General features: G+C 23.9%; 1 protein-coding gene across 1 annotated transcript; it reads left to right on the forward strand.

Moving 5' to 3' along the window:
* LOC112595005 lies at positions 1-25,224 on the forward strand. The gene is made up of 8 exons (XM_025340065.1): positions 1-306; positions 4,741-4,841; positions 13,985-14,139; positions 15,151-15,296; positions 16,493-16,695; positions 18,795-18,924; positions 19,326-19,466; positions 24,074-25,224. The coding sequence occupies exons 1-8, from the start codon at positions 258-260 to the stop codon at positions 24,640-24,642; spliced, it is 1,494 nt and encodes a 497-aa protein (XP_025195850.1). The 5' UTR covers positions 1-257; the 3' UTR covers positions 24,643-25,224.
* The last annotated feature ends 1,390 nt before the right edge of the window (positions 25,225-26,614 follow it).

Below are 26,614 nucleotides of genomic sequence, written 5' to 3' on the forward strand. Positions count from 1 at the left end.
TCGCGCTACCACCGTCGACGCCGGTATTTAGTCGGTATCTCAATACATATTATAATATGCGAATTACGAAAACTATGTAGTTTAGAATCTTGATTAAAATATATTCACATAAAAATTTTAAATTTAAAAGTTTTAAATGTTTTTAAACTTTTGGAGTAATAATAAAAAAAAAAAATGATAATAAATAATCGTAGTAATCGAAAATATTGCAATTACATAGAATATGAACAGTGTTGATAGACATTAAATCGCTTAACATGTACGGTTTTACTGCATATAAACTACACACGGTTACTCCAAATCCATGTAAGTACCTACTAATTTAATAACTATATATTATTTTATTTTTTTAATAATTATAAGTCATTATTTGCTAATCAATCACAATTTTATACGAGTAACGATTAGTTCAAAATGTCCTTTATTTTGTACTAACATGTTGAGGTACATTATGTATACATATTGCTAATACCTTTTTGTTGCTGTTTTAAAATGTTATATTTTAATAATGCAAAGTCATCATATTATTTATAAAAATTAAGAGATTTTTGTAAAAAAATTAATGGATAAATTATGAATTGGTAATAAATTTTGTGACTTCTAAATATTTATTTCCAATATCTTATGAAATTATTTTCAAAAAAAACTTGTTCTTACTAACACCATTCATTAAATATACTAATTTTCATTGTTAATATCTTATTTTTTTAAATTTTTATGAAGAAATAAACAATTTGTACTCTAGGGTACAATAATCATATGTACTATAAAATTATTAATATCATAAAAAAAAATGTGATTGTTATAATTTACATATTTAAATAATAGAATAATTAATTTGAAAATTTTTGAGATGAAAAAAAAATGTAAATAATACTTTTTGTATATTATAGATAATCAGGTACATTTTTAAACACGTAAATAAATAAAATAATAAATAATTAAAATTAGTTAATATTATATAAATTAAAATATATGTATTTTATTTTTTACTATGTTTAATTAAAGTTCTTAACTTTTAAATCCTGAACAATGAATGAAGTATAACATTATAATGATGTGTTTTGTTTTTGAATGCACTTTTTGTGTTCAGTAAAAGTACTTCAAAGTTGTATATAGCTTTTACACAGCCCTATCTATAGATAGGAATTTCAACACATGGTATTTTATAAAGTCTTGCATTTTTGAAATTTAGTATTTCAGGCAACCTGGAAAAAAGGTTGAACCTTGTTTACTCGGAAAAGTTTTCCGTGTATAGTATACAAACAATTTTAATTGCTTTGCTATCAAATTTTAACTTATGTATTAAAACATAAAAATAAATCATACTAAGTAGAAGTTGTCTATTTTATTCATAAAATTAATTTTTTTTTTTTCTATTAAAATATTAAAGGTTTGTAATTCCTAGTTATATTGATACAATTATTGTATTGTACATAGGTAAATTTTCATTTTATAAAACCATATTCATTTTTGATGTGTAATATTTTTACTCACGCAGTACAACATTGTATATAATAATAGAATGACATCAATAATATCATATTTTGACCAAAAAATTTTAACTTGTATGTAGCTATATGTTTGTTAATTTTTTGCGATTTAATATTTATTTAGATAAAGCATATATATGAAATATTAGAAGTTTATTTTCGAAAACAAAAGCATCTAAAAAGAACATATAACTATAAAACCAATACCTTGCTCTATTCTGTTCTAATGCTTTAAAATGATTAAACATAAAATAACAAATACTGTAGATTTAAAAAAAGTTATGAATTTGTTTTTAAAACCAAAACTTGTTTTTTCCGCTAAAATTGGCATTACATTATTGACCAAAATTCGACCTAATAATCTGCAGCAGTAAATAATAATTAATTAAAAAATCAAACTTACTTATGTATTAAGTCGTTAACTTCCGTATAACTTCTTGATGTGCTTATCAATTAATCACTGATTTCTTGCTGCAGATAGCCATTCATTAACAATAAGAAATTAAATTAGGTACCTACTATTTTATGCGTTACCACTATTTTATAGTACGTATGATAATATGTAAACCATATTATTTCTTTATTTTCTTTTAATTTCTGCAGTTAGAATACATTTGATTATTGAAAAATTTAATCAGTTTATTGTATACCTAGTCGAACTTCTTTTATAATACTAAAAACAGACAATAACTTTTTATGTTTACAGTCTTATAGATCCTTAGTTTTTAACCAATATGTTACGTAGTACCCACTGACAAAAAGTTCAATTTATTTTTATTTTTATAATAAGTTGTCAATTAAGTAAATACCTATTAATTTTGAATAAAAAAATTTCTATTTTTTTTTTTTTGTACGTATTTTTAATAAAATGGTAAAATTTAAATAGGTTTATATTATTTTGTTATTTTTTCAAAAATCCATTAATTTTTAAATGTTATTTAGGTTTAAGTTAAGGTTTCCTTGTGAAAAAAGATTGAAAGCTACTAGTTTGGATAATAGAACAATAATAAAAATTGTCTCAATATAAACCACGCATGTTAAGTAGATACTAGATATAGATCAACAGTGTGAATTATTTCTCTCTCTCTCTATATATATATTTATATAGCACCTGAGGCAAGTTACTTTAAAAATGAAAAAAATATTGATTATTCATATAATATTACAAAGTATTTGTTGTTATTTTTAAATTTTAAATTTAAATTTGTATGACACACATATAATATATGCCAAAATAATAAAAGAAAGTATAAAATTTATCTTTAATAATATTTCTTGATTAAATAATAACTTTTTGAAAAACATAACTAAAGAATATACACCTTTTAAATACAAGAAAATACTAATTTTTATCGTAGAACTGTTTTGTAAAATAATTTAATTTAAACATGTATAAAAATACATGTTTAAATTAAATTGTTAATAAAAATTAACACAATTTGAATGTTGTAAGGTTGTTTAATAATAGAAGGTATACTGAAAAAAGAATCTATTATAATAAATATATTGCTTTATACTACTTTTCAAACTTCTAGTACAATTAATTAAAATAAAAATTTTAAAATGTCTTATATTAATCAGTGATACGAAAAAATCTAGTAAAAACATAATTGCATTGATAGAAATAGTTAGAAAAAATAATTTTCTGGTAATTTAAATAATTTACGCGTTGAATTTGTAAAACTATATAATAGTATATTACAATACATAATGTTGTAAGATTATATACTTTTTTGAATAAATTAGTCGTAAATTTGTTTAATGAGATTTCAATTTGAAACGAATGAGTAATGTAGTAAACATATTACCCAGTAGCCAGTATCCATGTCTACGTATTTTTAATGAATTTTCGATTTAAAAACACAATGTCTTTAAATTTAGAAATAAAAAACTTTTAGTAATTTTATTGTTTTTAAAATATTTATAAACAAAGTATAGTAATATAGTAAATACTAAATTTAATATGAGATTTTATTAATTTTAACTTCTTAAATTATTTTTTATTTTAATTCTAACGATTTTAAAAATGAAAAGTTTAATAATAAATAATATTATGTTAAATAAACAATTATTTTCAAAAAAATATTTCTATGATAATACGTATTTTATACTAGAAATGATAAAGATAAAAATGTAATAAATAATAATAGATACTTAATAATAATCTTTCTCTATTAATACTTTTTTAGTGTTTTTATTGTTATAGAATTATTTTGTAAGTATAAATATTAATTTAAAAACTCTAAAGTTATGTAAATATGTAATTGTTTTAATATTCCATATAATTATCTCAACAAAAGATCGAAATAATTTCTATAAAATTAAAGAGTGATTACTCATAATAGTTTTTGCTTTTATGACTATAAAATATAACATATCACAATTCAAAGTTAATAATTCAAATTTAAGCCAATTAGGAAAAAAAATATATTAAAACACATTTCTTCTTCAAATAATTGTTATACAGTTTATTATATTTATACAAAGACATAATCAAATAATACTGTGTTATAGGTACTAATATTTACATAGTTTTAAAATTTATATAATTTCAAACATTTGAGAACTTAAAGTATACTCTTTTAGTACTTTAACTTTATATCATTATACTTTTTAATTATTACTAATTCATAATATTATCCAGTTAACTATATTTTTAAGTATGTATGTTATAAATAAAAAATCTTTTTTGTTTTTGAGTTAAGACTCATTTTAAAGGAAAATTATTTAAATCAGATTTTATAAACGTAATGCATATAACCATCCTGGTTGAATAAATAACGCATATTTAAATTAAAAAACTACAACTATTTGATTATAAACTACTAAATAGGTAGTTTATGATATAGAAATGTTAATTTTTAATATATACGTTTACAATAACTATATATTTTGGTGTTTTTTAACAAATGTTTAAATCTACGCATAATAATTCACTAGTGCATTAAGTTCTGAGTTCTAGTTGGTTTTAATTTACGAATAAAATTTTTTTAAGTTTTAATATTATACACGTTTATTATTATAAAATAGTACGTTAAAGAATACATATTATATTAAGAACAGTGAAGAGTAGATTTTTGACTGAAAATATAATAGATTCTTATTCAAAAAAGATGTACATACACGTATGAATACATCTAGCTCAAGGGTGGATCATTCGTCACGATCGTGATTATTTCTCTAACCTAACTGACGAGTGACGACCATGTAGCATATTATACCTATTTAGTTAATAAATTTATTTCAGGTCGGTCATCCGATACTGGACGAAGGACATCTGCAACCGTTCATTTTAATTCGAAAATCCCATTTAACAATACCACGGACCATATTTACAGAACAAAAGATGTGAGTATAAACTATAATAATTACGTCTTAATTTTTAAATCATTTACATATTATTAAGACTTTATTGAGTAATCCTTTCTATACTTGCAGTACTTACGCAAGAACTAGCAGTACATTTTTTAAATTCAATTGTATGTTATTAACTATTTTTCTTATTCAAAATATTTTTGGTGCAGATTTTTGTTTTATAAGAAAAAAAAACATCCGTAGATTTATGTACTTAACAAACTTTAAATCTAAATATTATTTATTAAAAATAATATGATTATTGAATACTCTTTATAATTAAATTGTTAAGAATTTTATAAGCTATTGGTATCTATTTAATTTAAGTTTGTAATAGTTACCTACTTAAAAATGTAAAATACGCACTCATTGAAACGTATTTTGAGAAAATATCATATAACACATAAGTTATACATACTTCTTTTTTTTTTTTTTTTTTTTTTTTCAAATAAATTTACAACCTTTACCTTGGAATAATAATTAAATGCGATAAAGGAGTAACATAATAAAGTATTAAACATATCTAATCTAACATAAGGAAGAAAAAATAGTATAATAAGCTAAAATATACATGAATTGTTTGTGGAAAGAAGCCACCCATTAGAGACACATTCATTTGGAATTATTATTATATATATATATTTTTTTCTTTTTTTTGACTGATAGTTTATCTATCAAGCAAGTCACGACACCATTTCCGTTTTAACCTTCTTAGAGGGTTACCGGGGATTGTTGGAGTAAAAAGATTTCTAGCAAGCGGGTTGGGATGAGACGCCAAGCGAAGGTGGAAACGTTTGTTTTAACGATTTAGCTTCGTCGTAAACTAGAGGCATTTTTAGATCAGAATTAATAGTAAAATTAGAAACGTATGAAGGGGCATTTAATAATTTACGTAAAGCGATATTTTGGAATGTTTGGATCTTATTTATATTAGATTTTTTTGCATTTCCCCAAAGTTGAAGGCCGTAAGTCCACAAGGGTTTATACATACTTCTAGATGAGTAATTGAATTACAACAAATGGTGCTGATATTTAAAACATTGTTTTATAGCTTTTATTTTAAATGCAAATATAATAGTTTTATGAAAATTTTAATAATAAATAGCATAATAATATTCTATAACATACATATTATGTATTATAGAACTTACAACACACATAGTAATTGAATTTCATTTAATGGTATTTTAAATATTAACAAAAGCTATTTAATGGATAAATTATATGGTTTGACAACGATATTTAAATATATATAAATTAAATACGATAGTCAATTCGGAGTTTGGTACACATTGATTTGTCATTTAGGATTTAGATGATATGTAGTGATGAATGATGATAAATCACATTAGTACAAAGTGAAGTATAAATAGTATCACTTATTTTCCATTTTAATGTATTATTTTTTTCAATAATTTTTAAAAGAGAAACATCGTTTAATAGTTTATCAGAAAAATTATAATTTGAGAAACTATACACAATCTTTCAATATTTTGATGTAAGTCGGTAATACGTATTGCCATATATTTAATATTGTATGTATAATGTCGTAAAATTTATTGTATGTATATTTATACAAAGTTTTGATTAGCTTCAATGTTTTTATAAAATTCTTATGTTTTTTCACAGTTTGAATAATTTATAGCATTCAATTCTACTACAGTTTACGATGTAACATAATACCGTTTTAGACATCTATAACTTCTTTTATACGCCTACAAATAATTTTAATTTAATATTTGAAAGCAGAATGATTCTCTAGCAAATTTTAATTTATAAACAGTGGCGTATTTCAAGAGAGGGGGGGAGTCCCAGGGTTCACCCCCCCCCCTCAAGAACAAAAAACAACATGTATATATGTACAAACGACACCAACGTATCGTAGAAGTTTTTAATTAAAGCATTATTTATAAATTATAAGAAATATCTAACCAGTATGTGTGTATGGAGTTTTCGATAAACAAATTATAAAAATATTGTCCACAATCCACAAAAATTTTAATAATAAAGCTATTAGACCTTTTTCAATTTAAAATTTGAAATGAATAAAAATGTAAACTAAAAGATGGTGTTATAATTAATTATTTTATTTGACAAATTATTATACTGATACTCTAATAGATGTACCAAATTAAACTAAAAATTAATTTTACTAATATTGTGACATTTTTTTTTAATTATAAAATAATAATGTTTGTATATATTAATTTTATCTCTCTATTTATTGTTTTAAAGTAAGCTTTATCATAAGATTTAAAAAAAATTTAACCCCTCCCCCCAAGAAATTATTGAAAATACGCCACTGTTTATAAATATCGACTATTGAGTAGGAATTTTATTTTATTTATAAACACAGTGAAGATGTCAAATCAAATGTGAAGTGCCTTGGAGCCACTACTCTTATTATTAAAACCTATAAGCTGTTATTTAAAATTTTAATATTTTGTTCAAAGCAAAATTATGTTAAAACTTAATTTTAAAAAAACCCAAATTTATATAGGATAATATTCCAAAATAGTGTTATAAATTGTAAAAATATGTATCAGCTGGAAAATTGAAATAATTTAAAATAGTTGGTATTAATTATGTTTATGCAATTGTTATTTAAATTTAAATTTTTTATATTTAAAATATTAAATTTGCATAAATACGAGTATCAGAGTATATAATATTTACATTTTACAAATAATGCATGTTAGAGTATAAATATTGGCTATTGGATATTAACTTGTTATAAGTGTAACTTGTATGTACAAATATTAAATATAATGTATTATTTATATTTAAATCCAATTTAAATTGATTTCTTTTTATTATTTATTGACTATTATTATTTACATAGTTATCAATTTTGTTTATGGTATATGTATATTGTATAATATACAATATAGTAATAACAATATAAACATATTATTATGTGTATAGACGCGTAATGTCTACAGATATTTTTTTCTCAAAAAAAAAATAAAAAAATAATAATTCGACTTGTATGGATGAAAATGTCAAATAACATGTGACCTTTTTTCGTACCCTTCTCTCGTCCCAAACATTTATTTACGACTTAACGTGCCCTTTGGATATCTGGTGTTTTCGTCTTCTATCCCCGGATTTATCATCAAACGATTCGAGTGTCCTCCATCGAAAATGATTCCCTGGGGTCGGATAAAAAATTATCCTGCCATGACCTCTGTAAAAATAACAAATTTAACTTAGGACGATTTTTCTGTGAGTTGTTTATTGACCTGAATAGAAAAAAACATGTCATAAATATCTAACTACAAGATATTTTTTATATTTTTTTAGATAATCTATTCATATTTAAGTTATATTTGAAAACTAGTAGAATATGGGACCGATCATATTATAATTGTTTAATAACAATTTAAGTACAGATAAAAAAATAATATTAATGAAGAACTGTTTTGTAAACGAATTCGTTTTGTTTAGTTACTATTTCCTATCATAGTTTTTCTCAATGACGCAAGTAAAGTATCAGTAGTACATTAAAATTTTAATAGAACTCTGTACTAATTTGACTTAAATGATCATAAATTATAATATTTTACTAAAATCAATAAAGTTATGCATTCTTACTTATAAATTATAATTTTACTCGGTATATAATTAATTATTAGAAATAGATAAACAATATATTACAAGTACTATATAATTTGGTTAGGTATCATAATTAATTCGTTATAAAATACGATATAATTTAACACATTATACGAAGTGCATTGGAAAATATTATCAACGATTAATTAATATAAACACATGTCATTAAAATATATCAAAAATAATAAATTTACAAAACCGTATTTACTCTATTGTAAAAACAATAAATTGCCTACTATTAATATTAAGTTAATATTATTAACTACTCAGAGTTAGATTAGAAATCAATGCCATAATCAAGCAAACATCAAACAATTTATTCTACTCTCTCAAAAAAATTGTATAATTAAGTATTTTTAGTAAATGTATTAATATCTCAATATACACCTATTACTAACAATTTTTAAAAAAAAATTTTCAATAAAAAATAAAATTGGAAATTTAATGAAAGTACACTTTAATAAGTTAAATGATTATAATATGGTTTAAAAGTAAAAAGTAATACAAAACAATTCAGTCAATTTTTTAAATCAATAGTTATATGATCATTGTTCGAATTATTTAAGGTGATTCAACAAGCATGTTTACTTCCATTTCTTCTTTTAATAATAAGTATATTAAAGTTTGGTTTTTAAAAATTTTAATTATATTTAAAAACCATATTTTTAGTTACTTATTTAGACTTTTTTATACTAAGAGATGAAGTGGTGATGCCAATTTTTTTTTCAATTAAGAAGCAGCCTTTTTATTGCAATTTTTGATACAGATAAGTTAATATTTTAACGAGTAATTTCTGAGTTTTTAATACACACACACATATATATATATATATCAATATATGTATATTAATTACGGATAAAAGTCCTAAAAATAATTTTCTACAAATTTAAAAAATGTAATATTGAATTTAGAAAAGAAGAAAGTCTTGTAATAGTAGAATATTTCTTGAATTGTGTAAACAATTTAAAAAAATATGATCTATTATTGTATCTACTTAAATATTCAGATTTTTAATTAATTCATTATTAAAGGGAAAATTTGGTGTGAGCATACATGGTGAGTCACTGTGTGGTAAAACATATTTATATATATATATACATTATGTATACATATTATAAATATCTAATAATAATTTCTTATTTTATTTAACAATTATGTTCAAATAATTTTTATTTTTTAAATTTAAAATATTGCTTTAGACTTTTTTTTCCAAAGTGGCAGTGTGAGTGAAACGAAGCGTGATATAATGCTATATTAATGTTATAATAATATTATAAATTTAAAAATAATTTTAATAACTATCGCATTTGAAGAACCATTATTATTTTGTATAGTTTTGTAAAGAACATAAACTGAGATGTTGAAGTATTTTTAATATTATAACTATTGTTTTTAGTCGATTTTCTTTATGTGTAGGAAAATTACTGAGAAAATTGTAAAATGACCTATTTGAATTACCAACGAGACTCGATTTTCAATCAATAGTTATGTGGCTATTCAAACTTTTGTATATTCTAAATTATTGTCACAAAAAAAAAAAAAACATCAAGCTTTACATTTTTAAAGGTTGGATATTATTGAGTTTTTCTTTTAACTATTTTCATAATGTATTATTTAAAGTATATTTTACTATTGATATATGCATTATGCACCTATAATGTATTATTTGATTTTCATTTTATTGTTTCTTAAATAAGTAAATATATAATGTCGCTTTGTTTATTATAGGTGATTAGATTCACTAAATTAACAACAATTTATATCTTTTAATTTAAAATATATTAAGCTGGGTTGTAATGCTTTAATATAATAAGTAATAATTTAATTACGTTTAGTAGTTTATTATAGTTTATAAGTTAATTATTAAGTTGTTTGATTCATTTTTAGTAGGCATATTTTTAATTATACACTGACTGATCTAGTTAACCGTAAGATATTCATTATTTCAAAAACTATCAACGTTAATATAAAATTTTTTATATAATTTTAAGTCTTTTAAAACAAAAATTTTCTAAAAAAACATTGTTTACTATTTTTTATCTTTATTGGTTTTTAGTTATTTTTACTTTTTTTTTTTTTTTGATAACAACATGTATTTTTAATTCACTACTCTTCATTATTCAATATTTTTTGTAATACTTCAAAAATCGACACATTAAACTAGAATTTTGGAAGAATAACTAATGAATTATAAGAATTTAAAGTTTAGATGAACCAAGTGTAGTTGTACAGAAGTCCTCTGCAAAATGGTGGTCTACTACTCCATTACTTCGCACATCGAAACTTTAAATCCTGAAAAATTATATAATTAACTAATTATCCGAAATTTGATTTTTGTAAATCAAAATATTTTGCTTCAGATTTTAAAATTAAAAATACATGTTGACATTCAAAACAGTAAAAATTTAAAAAATAATAATGAAAATAGTAAAAATGTTTTTTTTCTTAAAATTGCTGTTTTATAAAGACTTAAATTATGTAAAAGTAACACGTTAAGTTAATTCTTAAATAATAAGAGTCTTGAGTTGTATAGATTACCTATTAAACCCATACATATAACGAGTATTACATATGTATAAAGAAATGTATAATGTATGAATTATAATCTATAGTATTGTAATAGTATTATAACATAGTAAATACACCTAAAAATGTAATGTACTTAAAACATCTATTTTGCTTTTTAACATTGATTTTCAACATTCTGCATAGAATTACATAGGAATATCATGATGCGAGATTGTATTTAATAAATATAATATAGTATTTTTTTCATTTAATATTTTATCTAATATATAAATATTAAAATATATAATTATAATATTAAATTTATCAAATACTATAGTGAAAAAATATTAAGAATAATGAGTAAAAAATATCCTAGTATATGTAATGCCTAAAAAATTTTTGAAATTTATATTTCTTTTTAAAAACAGAGTTCGAAATGAACAAAAATGCTTGTAATTGACTTCAATTACAAAAAATGTAAAAGAATAATTTGAGCTAATAAAAAAAAAGTAAATATAGTATGTTATAAGTTTAGATTTATAAATATGATACAAAAATTGTTCATTAAAAATTTATGAAATAAAAAGTAAATGAATTTAAAAAGTATTTTACTTATTTATTACTTTTTGCACTTTCTATATAAAAGTTTAGTTTTTGACCTTCAGTAAAGTTAAATACCTCTGTAAACTGTCGCTGTCATAGCATATGGCAGTGTCGAAATGTTCATTATCTTATTATACCTGAAACTTCTACACTTCCCTGCTGTATGCTTCCTTCCCTTTCTCCCAGTTTTATATATAAATCGATTCACGTCAATCATAATTGACCTATAAGCCTTGAATAAAATAACACAACTGCGATGAAAGTTTACCATAACGATTTTAATGCAATTAGCAAAATATTATGTGAATGCAGAAAAAAGTTTTAGAATTTCAATATTGAGTACTAATTATATTCATTTACTGTATTTTATATTTTAATAATTTATATGAAATCATTTTATCCATGAGAAGTTTTTTTAATTAATTAAATTGTTCATTTAGAACTCACAGTCGTTGTCCTTTTTTTAGTATAAAAGCGTATCATAAATAAATATGATACGAGAATGTGACTTTTTAATATAATATAATCTTTGTTATCACGGACTTATATATTATAAAATAATCTAATATATAATATGTATAGATAACCAGGTAGGATCTTCCTACATAAAGCTAACCAAGTAATTTGAAATAGTTATATAGTTATTATATTTAAAAAGGCTATGATTTGTAAATATTTAACATTATACTATAATAAAAAAAATATTTTAGTTTGATAAATTGTAATCGATAAAACTTTTACATAGTAAGATATTCAGTTTTAGATATTCGCACTTACTATTCTAAAAGAATATAAAATAGGTACTTACTTCCATACTGTAGATATTCATTTTTTTTAAAGAATAATAGGTTGGCATTTTAAGTTATTCATAAAAGACATCGTCTTGTCTTCAAACTTAGTATAACGTAACTGTTAAAGGTAGTGTTGCGTTATATTTTCAATTCAAAATAATATAAGCATTAAAAAGTTCAAAAAAAGTTTAGATCGATTTAAAAAGTAGAGTTTATGGTTAAATCGAAACGTGTGAAAATAATATGTACTTTTTTACATTTATAGGAAATATATTACAGAATGATAAATAGAATTATCAGAGGAAATATACCTATACATTTGTTAATGTTTTTAAGACATGAACTTCCAAGTAACACTTCAACAGACGCATACCTATGTCTTTGTTTTATTTTTATTATATTTTTCAAGTCTTGTAAAGAATACTTTTATTTTGTATTTGGAATATATTTTTGATCACTTTAAAAAAAATATATTCAGAAATAATTTCAAAATACATTTTTGAATCCTTTAAAAATACAAGTATTATTTTTAATTTACTTTATATGTAATATAACCTAACATAAACCTAATTTACAATTTTTGTTAGACTGAATAAAAAAAATAATTATTACAGTCATTAATTATTATACTCTACTAATATGATTAATTGATGTTATACATTTACATTTTGGTAATGAGTAAGTAATGACATAAAACTATTATCAAGGGTTTCGTGTTTATACTAAATTTTATATTTTTATCAATTATTATTCAGGTTTATAATTTATAAACACAAATGTATACAATTTTTTTAACGAACTATAAAAATATAAAATAAATTATTGAAAACCCATATTTAAAATACTTACTTGAATACTCGACAATAAGAATAAACAACTTAAAAAAAAATGTTCTATGGTATCTCATACTAAATTTTAGATCTATTTTTTAATATAAATATAGTATATTTGTACCGACAATTGCGCATTAAGAAAATAAACTATACATTTAGAACTTCTAATATACGTATGCTGTACATATAATGTATAAATAGGTAATTGGACGTACTATAGAATTTCGAAGAACTTTACTCTGTTATTATTATACTTAAACGATATTCTGTTAAAACGTGTTATGATCGGGACTCATAGGAGATACTAAAAAATAAATACTTTAGCCAAAAATAATGAATGCACTTTTAGGTGAATAATTTAACATACTTTAAACTATAAATTATTATTTATTTTCAATTTATTTATTTTAATAAATTTAGACATGGAAATTATTTTTATGAATATGAAAAATTCACAGGTACATGAAATTATTTTACCTGTTTAGAACGTTATATTATTTACTTATTTTGTAAAAATTCTTAGTCTTAGTAATTTGACAAAATCCTAAACGTTACTTGATTCCGAAAATAGAAAACATATATATTATATATCATGCATATTAAATATATTTAAGCAATTGAATATACAATTTTTTATTCAAAACTAAAAATACTTAATTTCAAAAATTTTAAAAGTTAAGCAAATAATGATATAATCAGTGCAAATATAAATATATCTGCACCCTTATTTATTATAATTATTGTTTATTATACTAAATCATAAAATAACTAACAATTTATTTTCTAGACTTTCAAATCTTCAACATTAACATCTTCTACAGCCACGTGTAATAGACGTGGTGCGCCAAGATATGCTTTACCAGATCAAAATACATCATTTGGTCGTGGGTCATTTCCAAATGATTACAATGATGACAGCCTTGACGATTATTTAAGTCACAGGTTAGTTCGTATAAATATTAAAAAAAAAACTATATCATATATTAAATATTTTTTGGATATTCAATAGACTTAACATAAATATGATAATTAATAAAGCCATCTGTATCACTATTATGCATTCATATAATTTACATAAAAAGACACCAATTAATAATTCTGGATTTGAACAAATATAGTTTCGCAAATATAAAAGAGTGGATATGATGCGGTCATTTTAATAAAAAATAATTGAATATCACAATAAAACTATTTATAGATGATATATTATTTTGTTTCTTAAATAAATATTTTATACAGCATACATTGTGGAGTAAATAATAACAACACTATACAGATAATAATATATCTAAGATATATAATTATCTAATATTTAAATATAGTACTTCACCCTATTTTATACTTAAAAAATTTTAATATCTTAATTTATAGAAGAAAAATATATTTATTAGTAGTTACATGTTATAAAATATCGTTCGATCTAGGATGAAACGTGGACAGATAATAGTAGCGAATATTAATGATTTATATAACCAAAATTAAAACTTTTGATTCATTAAAACCTATATCAGGTAATAGCTGATGTCTCATCATTTTTAAATTGCCCTTGATATATGACTACTGACTTGTATCGACTATCGACCTTGTACAGAGGTTGACGCGTATACCTATGTGACTATATGACGTGAGTAGCTTTCGGAAGTCTGTTGTGACTCGGATGCTTCTGTTATATTGTGATATTGTTAGCCCGACGTGTGCGCCATTGGTAAAGACTGTTATATTATATTTTAGAGTGTAAACAGTAGGAGTCCACGAGCATTATAATTAGACACACATACACACACGAATATTATAACATAATAGTCTGTCAAACCTTGCGTTATTTCGTGTTAAAACATCAACTAATCCATTCATACAGTATCTTCGTTTTTAGACACAATACTTAATATTTATGAATTGATATATATAATAAAAGTAAATTATTAATTTTATGTATGTGTTTTTGGGTGTAAGGCGGTATTCAGCAGATGAATGTAGCTTAGATACAGGGCGAAAATCTTTAACATTTGACTTATATGATAAGAAGATCTCAGAAAGCATTCACGACGTGCAAAAGAAATTTCATGAAATCACTGTATACGAAAACAGAACTGTCAAAGGTAAATAGAGCTATACCTTTATATTTTATTTTTATAATTTTTATAAGGAACACTTTTTGTAAACTATAATTTTTAATATTAAAATATAGTATCTACTTATTTATAATTATTAGAAGTAGGTATTTTTTGTACATAGCATAATTTTAAGATATTTCTTCAGTTTAAATAATAATTCTTTCAAAAAATTATTCTCTATATTTTTTATATATCATACAATAGTAAAATCATAGTAATACAATAGAACATTTTTTTTTTATTATTATTCTTATTATTTAGATAATGTTAGCTAAATAAATGCTAAACTCGTAACACAAAAGTATTCATTAAAAATGTGATTTTATTTTTTATTATTGTATTTATTACGGCATGATGTTGATGTATATAAAGATAAATAATGAACAACAAATATTATTATTATTTAAGTATTAATTAAAATAATACTCTCAAAAATATTACTAAAAAACTTAATGTCATTGATTATTTTTTTTTTCATATATATAATTTTTGTTTATTGAAAGTATTATTATTATTTATGCATTCAAAAATTATAGTATATAATATTATTCACGATTACGCTATAAAATAAAAAAAAAAACATCTGCAGTTAATCTTTATTTAAATATATAGAATATTCGTCAATAATATGAACTATGATGTATTTACAATATCAACAGTTCTTACCTATTATTTATTTAACACATTAACTCTAAAATTAGTAGATCTTTAGAATGTCATAATCAAATTTTTAGGTTAATAGATACATATTTATTATACTAATACATCTTATCCAGATTCAACAGAATTAAAAGACAAATTAAAGCACTAAAATATATTCCAATATACATTTTTGAAGATATATTTAAAATCCGTGTCATCCCTTTCAATGATTATATATTTTTATAATTTCCACCATTAAACATATTGAAATAAGAAATCGAAAGATTATAACTAATGAAACTACAATTTAATGTAATATAGGTACTCTTATGTAAAATGTATTTATGTTCTTCATAAATCACAAAAAAACTTGTTACTTTCTGTAGAATTGTTGTTTTTCCAACGCAAATCGATTAATATCATCATTAAAATCAATTTTAGCTTATACGATTTGAATACGATTTAATTTTTATCAAATCACATATTAAATTGTGTATCCCATTAAATCGGTAACAGTATATTTTGCAATATTTTTTCAGAGATGACACCAGAAATACCAGATTCGAGAGTACGAACACCACCGGAATTATCACGTGTAAATACAGATGACCCAGCCGAATGTGTTAAGCAGATGTTAAAAGCTGCTAGAGACATGGAGTTGGAATCAGTTATTAATATTTTAACAAGCCATGATGAAGAATTTTTTAGAAATAATATCAATGATACGGATTCTACAGGTCGAGTATGTACTGCTACAAGAATATTCAGTTATTATTTTAATGGTTAGGCTTAAAAAAAAAAAAAAAATGAAACAAAAATAAAATATATTACTTATATCTATATATACATATTACAACAATAGTAGTACTTTTTTTTTAATGTATGATATATAAGTATGGTATAATTGAGTTATAGGTATGAAAACGAATCTAGTTAAAATGCTGAAGTTATTTTTGCCTTTTTTTATTAGGGAAAAATGATGTTAATACATTAAATAAAGATCGAATGAACGCGTGGAATTTAATTAAATATTTTAAGTATAATATAATTTAATATTACTTAATGAGGGTATTACCTATTATGCATAATAAATTTAAAATATTATGCTCATACAATTATTAACTACGTTTTTACTCTAATTTTTTAACGGCTATTAAAAAAATAACTATTTATTTTCATAGCTTTTATTAAACTTAACATTCGATAAAAAAAAAAAATTTTTAAATGTTAACTATTTATCAAATATTTTTATTTATGGAAAAAAATATATTTTTTTAAATTGTATGAAGGTTATTTTACTTATATATCATTTGAAAAATACTTGAAAAAACTAAAACGTTTATTCAGCATATTTATAGAATGAAATTAAACAACGATAGGGATAAGTGATAAATAATATTTAAAATATTTTTTTTTTTTTTAATGTTTAATAAACTTTAAAATATTGTAAAACCAGCTTAAGTGTCCCTAAAATTTCCCATTGCATTTTAACATTTAATATCTGTAATTTAAAAATCAAGAAGATAAAATATACAAAATTTCGTTAAATAATAGAGAGTTTTAAGTATTTACATATTAATAATAATTATTTATTTATTGAATGTTTTGTATTATAAAATTATAAAATTTACAAAACTTTTAGGTATATTTGTTTATAATATATATTATATATTGTGTAAATTAAAAAAGTAGTATGTACCTACTTTAGAAAAAAATAATGCTAAATTTAATCTTTATTGGCTTAACTACAAAACAAAGAAATTAGAAAAAAATTTCAACATTAAAAATATTGCCACATAAAATTTTTGAAGCATCTTATTAAGTACCCTAAATTATAAGAATATTAAAAATGTCTAAGCTGATAGTGATTAATTTAACTTATTATACTGTTTTTTCAGTTAATAATTGTAGTTTTGAAACAGTGGCGAACCCAGGGGGGTGAACCCCGGGCCCGAACTCCACCCCTTGGCTTATGTCATAGTATTTATTTTTATTTTTAAAGTTACCCTGAAATTTTCATCAAATTTTATTGATTGGATTGATTATTATATTTGGTGTTTTATGGTGTTTTATTGATAACAAGTCAAATTCGATGTATAGATACAATTAATATTAAGACTAATGAGTAATGACTATACCATAATTTAACTGGCATAATAATAAAAATTAACTTACATTGTAAATATAAATTTAAATATGTAAAATATGTGTATTAAATAATATAATTTTGTTCATTAAGCAATAAAATTTATGTATTATTTAAGGAAAAGAACAGAAAAACTATAGATAAAAAAAAAATTTTAACCCCCTCCTCCCTTGAATAAATCCTGGTTGCGCCACTGTTTTGAAAAAATGACTTTATAAATTTCACTATAAAACATCACTTTTTTCAATAAAACTATCTTTTTATTGTGAGTTATTTTTTTATTATCATTCGTAGATTTCAATAATTAGTAAAAATGTTAAATCATATTTATAAAGTTATCAAAATTTATACATTTCGGATATTGAATGAATATATTTTTTCGAATATTTATCGCAATTTATAAGTTTAAAAAATAATAGTTTAATAATGAACTACTAACTATCAATATTAAATATTTAATTATAATAATGCTTACAAAGTTACAGATAAATTTACGAGTTTATTTGTTTGTTATTCACTATACCTGCTTATAAGTTAAAGAAATTTATAATTATTATTTGAAATTTTTTTTGTGATCGATCATTATTACTTATATGATATACATTTTATGAAATAAAATTTTTATCTAAAGTTTATAATGTATACATATTTTTATTTATTAAAACTAATAAGAGTATTCGTTTTTATTATTATAGACACTGTTGAGTTATATGGCATCAAGTGGCAGTGTTGAAATAGTCGAAGAAATATTGAGAATACCCGACTTGGATTATAACAAACCAGACAATGAGGATAACACACCATTACATTTTGCATCGCAAGCAGGTTAGTTCATTATGTAGGTATAGTTTGAAGTTTGAACAGTGTTTTTTCAAGAGTTTGTTCGTAAACCACTAATGTGAAATTTAAGTAAATAATAATTATTAATTTGGCTATCTTTTTTTTATGTTATATTAAATTAAGTTGATAGTAATAATTTATTTTATAATATAATTAGACAATAATTAAATGTTTTCAAGAAAAATCATTCTAAATAAATTTAATAAACAATATTTTTATCAAGCATATTTTATCTTATTGATATCATTAAAGTCGGTATCAAATTTTTATTCTTTTTTTTTTTTTTTTGCCTACTTGTGTTTTTTTTTTTTTATTTAAAGCACTAAATCTTTTTACATTTTTTTATAACATTAATCACTATCAAAAATAACTACATTTCCTTTTAGGTCAATCTGAAATTGTGTGCTTATTATTGAACAACTGTCTAAAACTAGAGATTGATGCCAGAAACTTTTTGGGGTTCACACCACTAATGAAGGCTGCTCTTCAGGGGCGCACGAAATGCGCGAAATTTCTACTTTACGCAGGTATTACACTTATTCAATACATAATAGTTAATAGATTATCCCATTTTCTGTCACTTAACCTTTTTCCTTAAAAATAACGCATGTTAATTTGTAGTGTAAAATTAGCATCCAAAATAAGTTTAAAGAAATTTTTTAACAGGGCGTATTACTCATTGTTACTCATTAAAACAACCTGTAAAATTATAACTTAACAATGATTTTTTTTTTTTAATTAATCCTAAGCCCGGCAACTAAGACCATTAGCTGTGAGAAGGTACGGTAGTGGTTTGAGTTTTTGTAAGATTTGTAGGGTTATTATGGAACACGCTCATGTATTTGTGTGTCTTGGATTCGTCGCTAAGAAACCGAATGATCACCAATCTGAGAGCTAGCGACACCGTCCGATACTTGACCTCAGAATACGACAGTGACAAAAGTCAACCATTGCATCACACCAGGTCACTCAATGATTTATATCTAAATTTTTCGAAACAGTAAATGATCACTCAGAGAATTTATGGTATTGTTATTGGATAGGTATTAAAATTTTCTTCCCAAATGATTATTTAGATAAATATAATAATATTTATCACGTAGTCGACAGCTCTAAGATTGTATTTCAGAGCATTTTTTTCTGAAATTTTTTTTAATAATTTATAGAAAGAATTAACGATCAGATTATGTCTCTATAAATTATACGGGACATAGATATACATATAAACATTTACCATGTATTGACTATTATTATTATTTATTGTAATGTGTTGTCCGACAAAAATTATTAAAAACAAAATTGTAACTTTACCGTTGTATGTGTTTAACTAGAGTCTACGGTTTATGGATATTATGTTCTTATAATCTTATCCAATTATGAGGTAATATTATGCAATAAATTAAAATAGTCAATTCTGAGTCTATTAAAAATAATTTAGATATCCATAAGAAAAGTAAAATTTTGATTCCAAGGGGAGATAAATGACTTCATATATATTAACTTATTATTTGTGGTTAGGTTCCATTTAATGGCATTGATTTTTTTTTTTTTTTTTTGAAGTTGACATATAAGGTCTATTAGAGTGTGGTGTGAATTTTATAATTTTGTATGCGTATTTTTCAAGTTTTTTTTTTTTTTATTAGTTTTCTACTTTTTTTTATTGCGATCAATATTGTTGTTTCCGGGAATCTAAACAAATGAAAAAATTACAAATAAAAATTGAGTTTCTCTCATTTTATTTTTGAAAATATTTAATTTACTTAAAGAGTTTGAATATATAATTATAGATTGATTTTTCATTTTGAAAGCAATTTAGGTAGATTTAAGCAATGCTAAGTTTTACGGTGCAAATATGGTTATATACTTGAAAATTTATGTGATGTTTGACTTTTGTTTGTTATAATGGTATTTCTTGTTCTAATGACGCTTTTGATAGCATCTCAGTTAATTTCAGAGTGCAATAGTCCATTGTCATTGAAAAAAAAGAAATGAGAGATGTGTGTATTGCCAGATGTATTTATTTAATAATAAATTTATTTGATGTATATTATGGAATTTGATAAGAAAAACTTTGTTAATTAAGTTCTCGAATGCTGATATTCGTTTTTTTGCATTCTATATTTATAATATTCATTGTACTGGGACGCTGGGTTGCATTCCAACTTAATTCTAACTTATTTTCAGTATGTTTTTGTCTTTTTTTCTAATAACTTAAGTCAATAATGCTTTCAATTGGGTTACTTTTGAAAGATTTAATACTTCAATAGCCATTTTAAAACTTGTATTATGAATTAGGTCTAGTGTTTTTAGAACTGTTTTTTTTTTTTTTTTTAGCTCCAAAATAAAATATTAAACCATATTCTAAGTTAAAAACATTTAGGCTTTGTGAATGCGTCTTAGAATTATGTTTTTGTGGCGCTTTAATTGTTTTTAGTTAATGTCTAAATATTTATGTTTTACATTAATATTCAAGACATAAATTATTGGTGTGATCAAATTTTTAATTGAAAATATTTATTAATATTTAAATAGACTATTGTCTATGGTTAAATAATTATAAATATAAGTAATACGTACGCTATAACTAATATTTTATTTAATAGCTTATATTATGTAAATTGTAAATGTTTATGTTAATATTATTCATTGATTTTCAAAATAAATATATTGGATATAGTTCAATATACTATGTTTAAATTGATTTAGAAAGAGTTTTTGACAGTATTCTAATACTCAGATAAAATTGATTATTTTGTTAAAATACAGGTTTTCTTTATAACTATTATTATGTAAAGTTTCATCTCTTCCATAAATTAATTCATAGCACCTTAAACTTTCTGTCCTATTTTTTTTAGGTAGGTATAGTTAATAAAAATTTGCGTTCGGTAAATTTTTGCTTACTAACTACGAGCCTCTAACTAGAAATTATTGGTTTTATGCTGCACTTATAAATAATTTAGATTCTACTTGATGTCTGCTTGTTTATTTTATTCAATTTTAATTCGATCGGTTCAAGAATATGACTCAGTTGTTTGGTCTATAATTTTATTGGGTGAAAATAGATTTTTGGAAAGTTTCCAAAACGATTTTCAGACTTTGTTGAGTATACTTTAAAAATAAATCACTCATCTCGTGTTTATGAGTCAGTAACGGAAATATTAGATTTATATATCCGTTAAAAGGAAGTTAGTAAAGAGTATAAAAGGTTTTTTTTTTCATAGCCTAATTCAGATAAGGTTGATACCCCGACGTATTGAACTAATTCGGATCTAAAAATTAGCTGTAATCATTTTATTTCAAAACATTTCTCAGATCTGATTTTCTTTACAGCAGTTTACCGTATTATGTGGATTTAAACTCTAAACATTAAATTAGTTTGTTTGGCAATCGCAATAGAACATCTTTTATTATATTTCAAAATTGTTATTCAGAGCTTTTATTTTAATATTAAGTGCTTATTTTATTTACATTTATGGTAGATTTAATATTACATTTACCTGCTCATATTTATTATTTATTGTTAAATGTACGTGTATTAAAAACTCCAATAACACCCATAATAAAATACAGTTAGGCGTAAATAAATAAAAATATATAATGGCATTTGCATCAAGCTGGCATGACTTAGATAAACTATATTAGGGAATAGGCCGTTCAAAATTGTTAAGTATCTAAATACTTATGTATTTTAAAATTATTATTATATATTATTATTTGTTGTATTATTTATAATAGGTTCCTATACTAATATTAAATTATTGCAGGTTAGATATATTTATATTATGATATTATCATGGTAGAAAACTGGATAATATTATTAAGTATTAAAAATCATTACACTAATTAATTATAATTATGTTATATAAACTATTGACAGTATTACTCAATTAATTATACTTAACGAATAATTTTTTTAATATTTTTAAAAATAAATAATAAGTCTTAATTTAAGTATTTTCTAAAACATTACAAAAAAAATGGATCTTATTTTTGTTTAAGCAATTAGTAGCATTTAAAATTAAAAACTAAAAGTATATCCGGCACCTAAATTTTGTTATCTTTTGTCTGTGTAGGTATAACGGTTTATGTATTTTTTATAAAAAAAAAAAATGTTATCAATCAGCAATGTAAACATTTTAGTGGTGCCATTTGAGGAGATTATATTTTCATTTGCGTCATCCATTAACAGTATAAATATGACGTCAACAATTATAACCTTTTTATAATATTTCAATAAAATTTTTAAAAATATAAATTAATTATCAGGACTTTATTTAGTTGCGAAAAAAAAACCATAAAATACAAACTCAAAAATTGGAAAATATTCATTACAAATAGGTATGCAATAAGGATTCCAAGGATGTAAAAATAAATTTACAATTATGTGTAAAGTTTTTTTTAAATGCGTAGATATAATTACTAATAAAATATACTACGAACAAAACAGGTAATCTTTTAGAAAAAAAAATATATGGTCAAAGAATTGATGCAAAATAAAATTATATTTACAACTTATGAGAAACGCTGCGTTAGAAACTGAATCAGATACATCCTTTTAACAATCCGGGAATGAATCCAAACGTTTCGAAATCAATTCAAGTATTCTAAAAAGAATCGTTCTACATTGGCAGACGGTAAGGGGTGTATTCATATTTCTTGTATTTAATGATTTTCCATTGAATACGACAGTTACCGGAAATACCTATACCAGGATTCAGGAGATAGTTAAAATTTTATAACACATCGAATTGTGATGGCGAAAGGAGAATACCGTCGTGCTCAGTATTAATAATTAATAAATTGTAAGCCCACTGTGACCTGGATAACGACGATAATAATAGATATAGTTGATTTAGTCGTGTGATTTTTAAAACGTTGAATTAAAATAATAAAACGAACAGCGCTGTATACAGCGGCCTTGGTAAACTTTGTATGGTTTGAACTTAGTTTTATTTATTTTATTTTTTTTTTTTTTTTTTCAATTTATTGTTAATTGTTGTTATTTTACTGGTAGTATTTCGTGTGTTTATACAAGAGGAGCTCGTGCCGCGAATTTATGATAAATCAATAAAATACAAATAATTATCGCAACACGTACTACACGTCCGGTGGTCGGCGTTTGTTTATCTTTCAGGCGCATCGCCCACCATGCGGGACACGGGCCGGGGCTTGCGAGCCGAACAGTGGGCGAGATTTTGTGGCCGGTACAATTGCGCGGACGCAATCGAGAAATTGGCGCGCAACCGACTCCTGGAACGGACGACGTCGTACGGCCGGTGGGGCAGCGACCCGGAGCTCGGGCCGCACATGCTGATCAACGGCCGGCTGATGCAGCCACCGGCCGCGTCCGCGGTAGCCACGCTCCAGCGTGCCGCCACGCAGCACCACCGCTCGATCAAGTCCAAGCTGAAGCGGGCGTTTCGCACGTCGTCCAATCCCGACTCGACCGGCGGCACCGCCAACCAGTATTCGTTGGTGTCGCAGCTCACCGGCGCGGCCCTGTGCGCCAGCAGCCCCGCGTTGCCGGTGCACACCCGCGCGAAACCCATGGTGAAGTCGTTGCTCAGACCGCTGACCGTGCCAAAGGTGACCGTCACCGGATTACAGGAACCGCTCCAGCAACAGCAGACGACGCCCGTCCAGCCGCCGTCTCCGAACCCCGATTCCCGGAGCGGTAAAAAACAGAAGAACAAAAAACGATGATGACGACCGACGGCGAACGGGTTGCGATTTGACTATTATATATTATTATTATTATTATTATTATTATTATTATTATCATTATGATATAATTTCAATTATTTTTCACGAGGTATGCACTGCGCTTCACTGCGGGATACAATAAATAATCTTGAATCGCCCATATTTCCTCCTATACCTACTCTATTATTATGATATTATTTGCGTATATATGGCGACAACTGTGCTGCAGTATAGATTATACCTTTATGTCCTATATATCCGAAGCACCGGTCTTTTGACTTCTATCGATGTGGGGGTCCCGCACAGCATTTCTGTCGAGTGGGTGTCTCGCATAGATGGGACATTGTAGGAATTGAGCATTTTGGTTTTACAGGAAACGGCGAGATTTCAAGCTCATAATTAATAATATATTGTCAACTATGGCGTAGCCAAAAATTTTGTATTGGGGAGGAGACTATTTAAGTCCCACAAAAAAAGAAAAAAAATCCCTATCGAGTATTTCTTTCATTCACATTTCTTGTAAAATCATATTTTTAATAGATATGCAACAAGTTATTTATAAAAAAAAAATATTTTTTTTTAAATTTATTATGGCTCTAATTTTCCAACATGTTATTTTTTGTTTATATTTGCCATGGCCAAACCATTTAGTATTTTTTTCGTCATTATAAATCGTAAGTAAGTTTTTATTTTTTACAAGGTAGAAAAGGTTCTCTCTAGTGTTTCATATTATGAAATATTGAAAACACATTTTTCCGTTAATCGCCCATGTTCAACTAGACATTACTCAATACTCACTACTCATTTGTAGGTTATCACGAAAATAGGAAAAACGAATATTACAATAACAGTAAACAGTAAATTTGATGTAAATTACAATTTATAATATTTATTAACAATAAGCGCATAATACTCTTTGGTATAATGACCCGTATCGAAGTACCTACTGTACCATAAATCTTGTAGCCACGGTCGTATAATCAACTAATCGTTTTATCATGATAATACAAGAAAGAATATAAAGATACGCTGTATTTTTCCGAAATGACACTTCTTGTTATTCTGTGATTTATGTTCTGATAAAGATTAATAATGGTGATGTGTTAATTATACAACATTTCAATATTTTTTTATTATAATCACAAACTAATATCTTAGTCCGTGATTATAATATATATCAAGAAATAACGGCTATAATGGCTAAAATAAACACAGTCAATGAGGAAGGCTATGGCTCCCCTTAATTTCCTCCTAGTTACGCCATTAATTGTCATAACTCATAATGAATAATAATATAGTATCATATTTTTGGTATAAAAAAAGTATTTATAGAAATTTTTTCACTCCAGTGATTTAAAATAAGATAAACCAATGGCGTGCGAAATAGTCGGATTCGGTATTAAGAATAATAATATCAAAAAGATGTCAGCGCACTATTTATTATTTTCTTCTCTCTCTGATCCACATTTAAAACGAACAAAACGCATTTACGTAAAATCATTTTTTTTTTTATGTTTTTTGAATAATCTTAAAGTAAAATTATCCATCACAAAAATTGTGCGAAATAATAGTTTTATGGATATGAAATATCAATTTGTTTAAATTGTGTGTCTCAAAACAATATTTAATATCCATTTAAATTTATAAAAAAAAAAAAAAATTAAGTCAAATGATTACAAAACGTATAACCAATACCTATATAAAAACATAAAAAATATTAGATTTTACTTTAAGATTACTGACTCAAAAATTATAATCAAAATCTACAATCATACGTGAATAAACTTTATTTATGTTGTACGTGGGTCTGAGAGAGAAAACAATAATATTGCACTAACATCATCTAAAGAAACTCGCAATATCGGCATCACATTTTGTAATATCTGCCATTTATGAAGCTAGCAGAAAGTCGTCTAAATCATAAAGTTTAATAATTATGAGTGTTAATCTCTCGGAAGATTAATATGTTCCA

The sequence above is a fragment of the Melanaphis sacchari genome, unplaced genomic scaffold (assembly GCF_002803265.2).
Source record: "Melanaphis sacchari strain LSU unplaced genomic scaffold, SCAv2.0 Contig24_pilon_pilon, whole genome shotgun sequence".
NCBI classification, from domain to species: domain Eukaryota; kingdom Metazoa; phylum Arthropoda; class Insecta; order Hemiptera; family Aphididae; genus Melanaphis; species Melanaphis sacchari.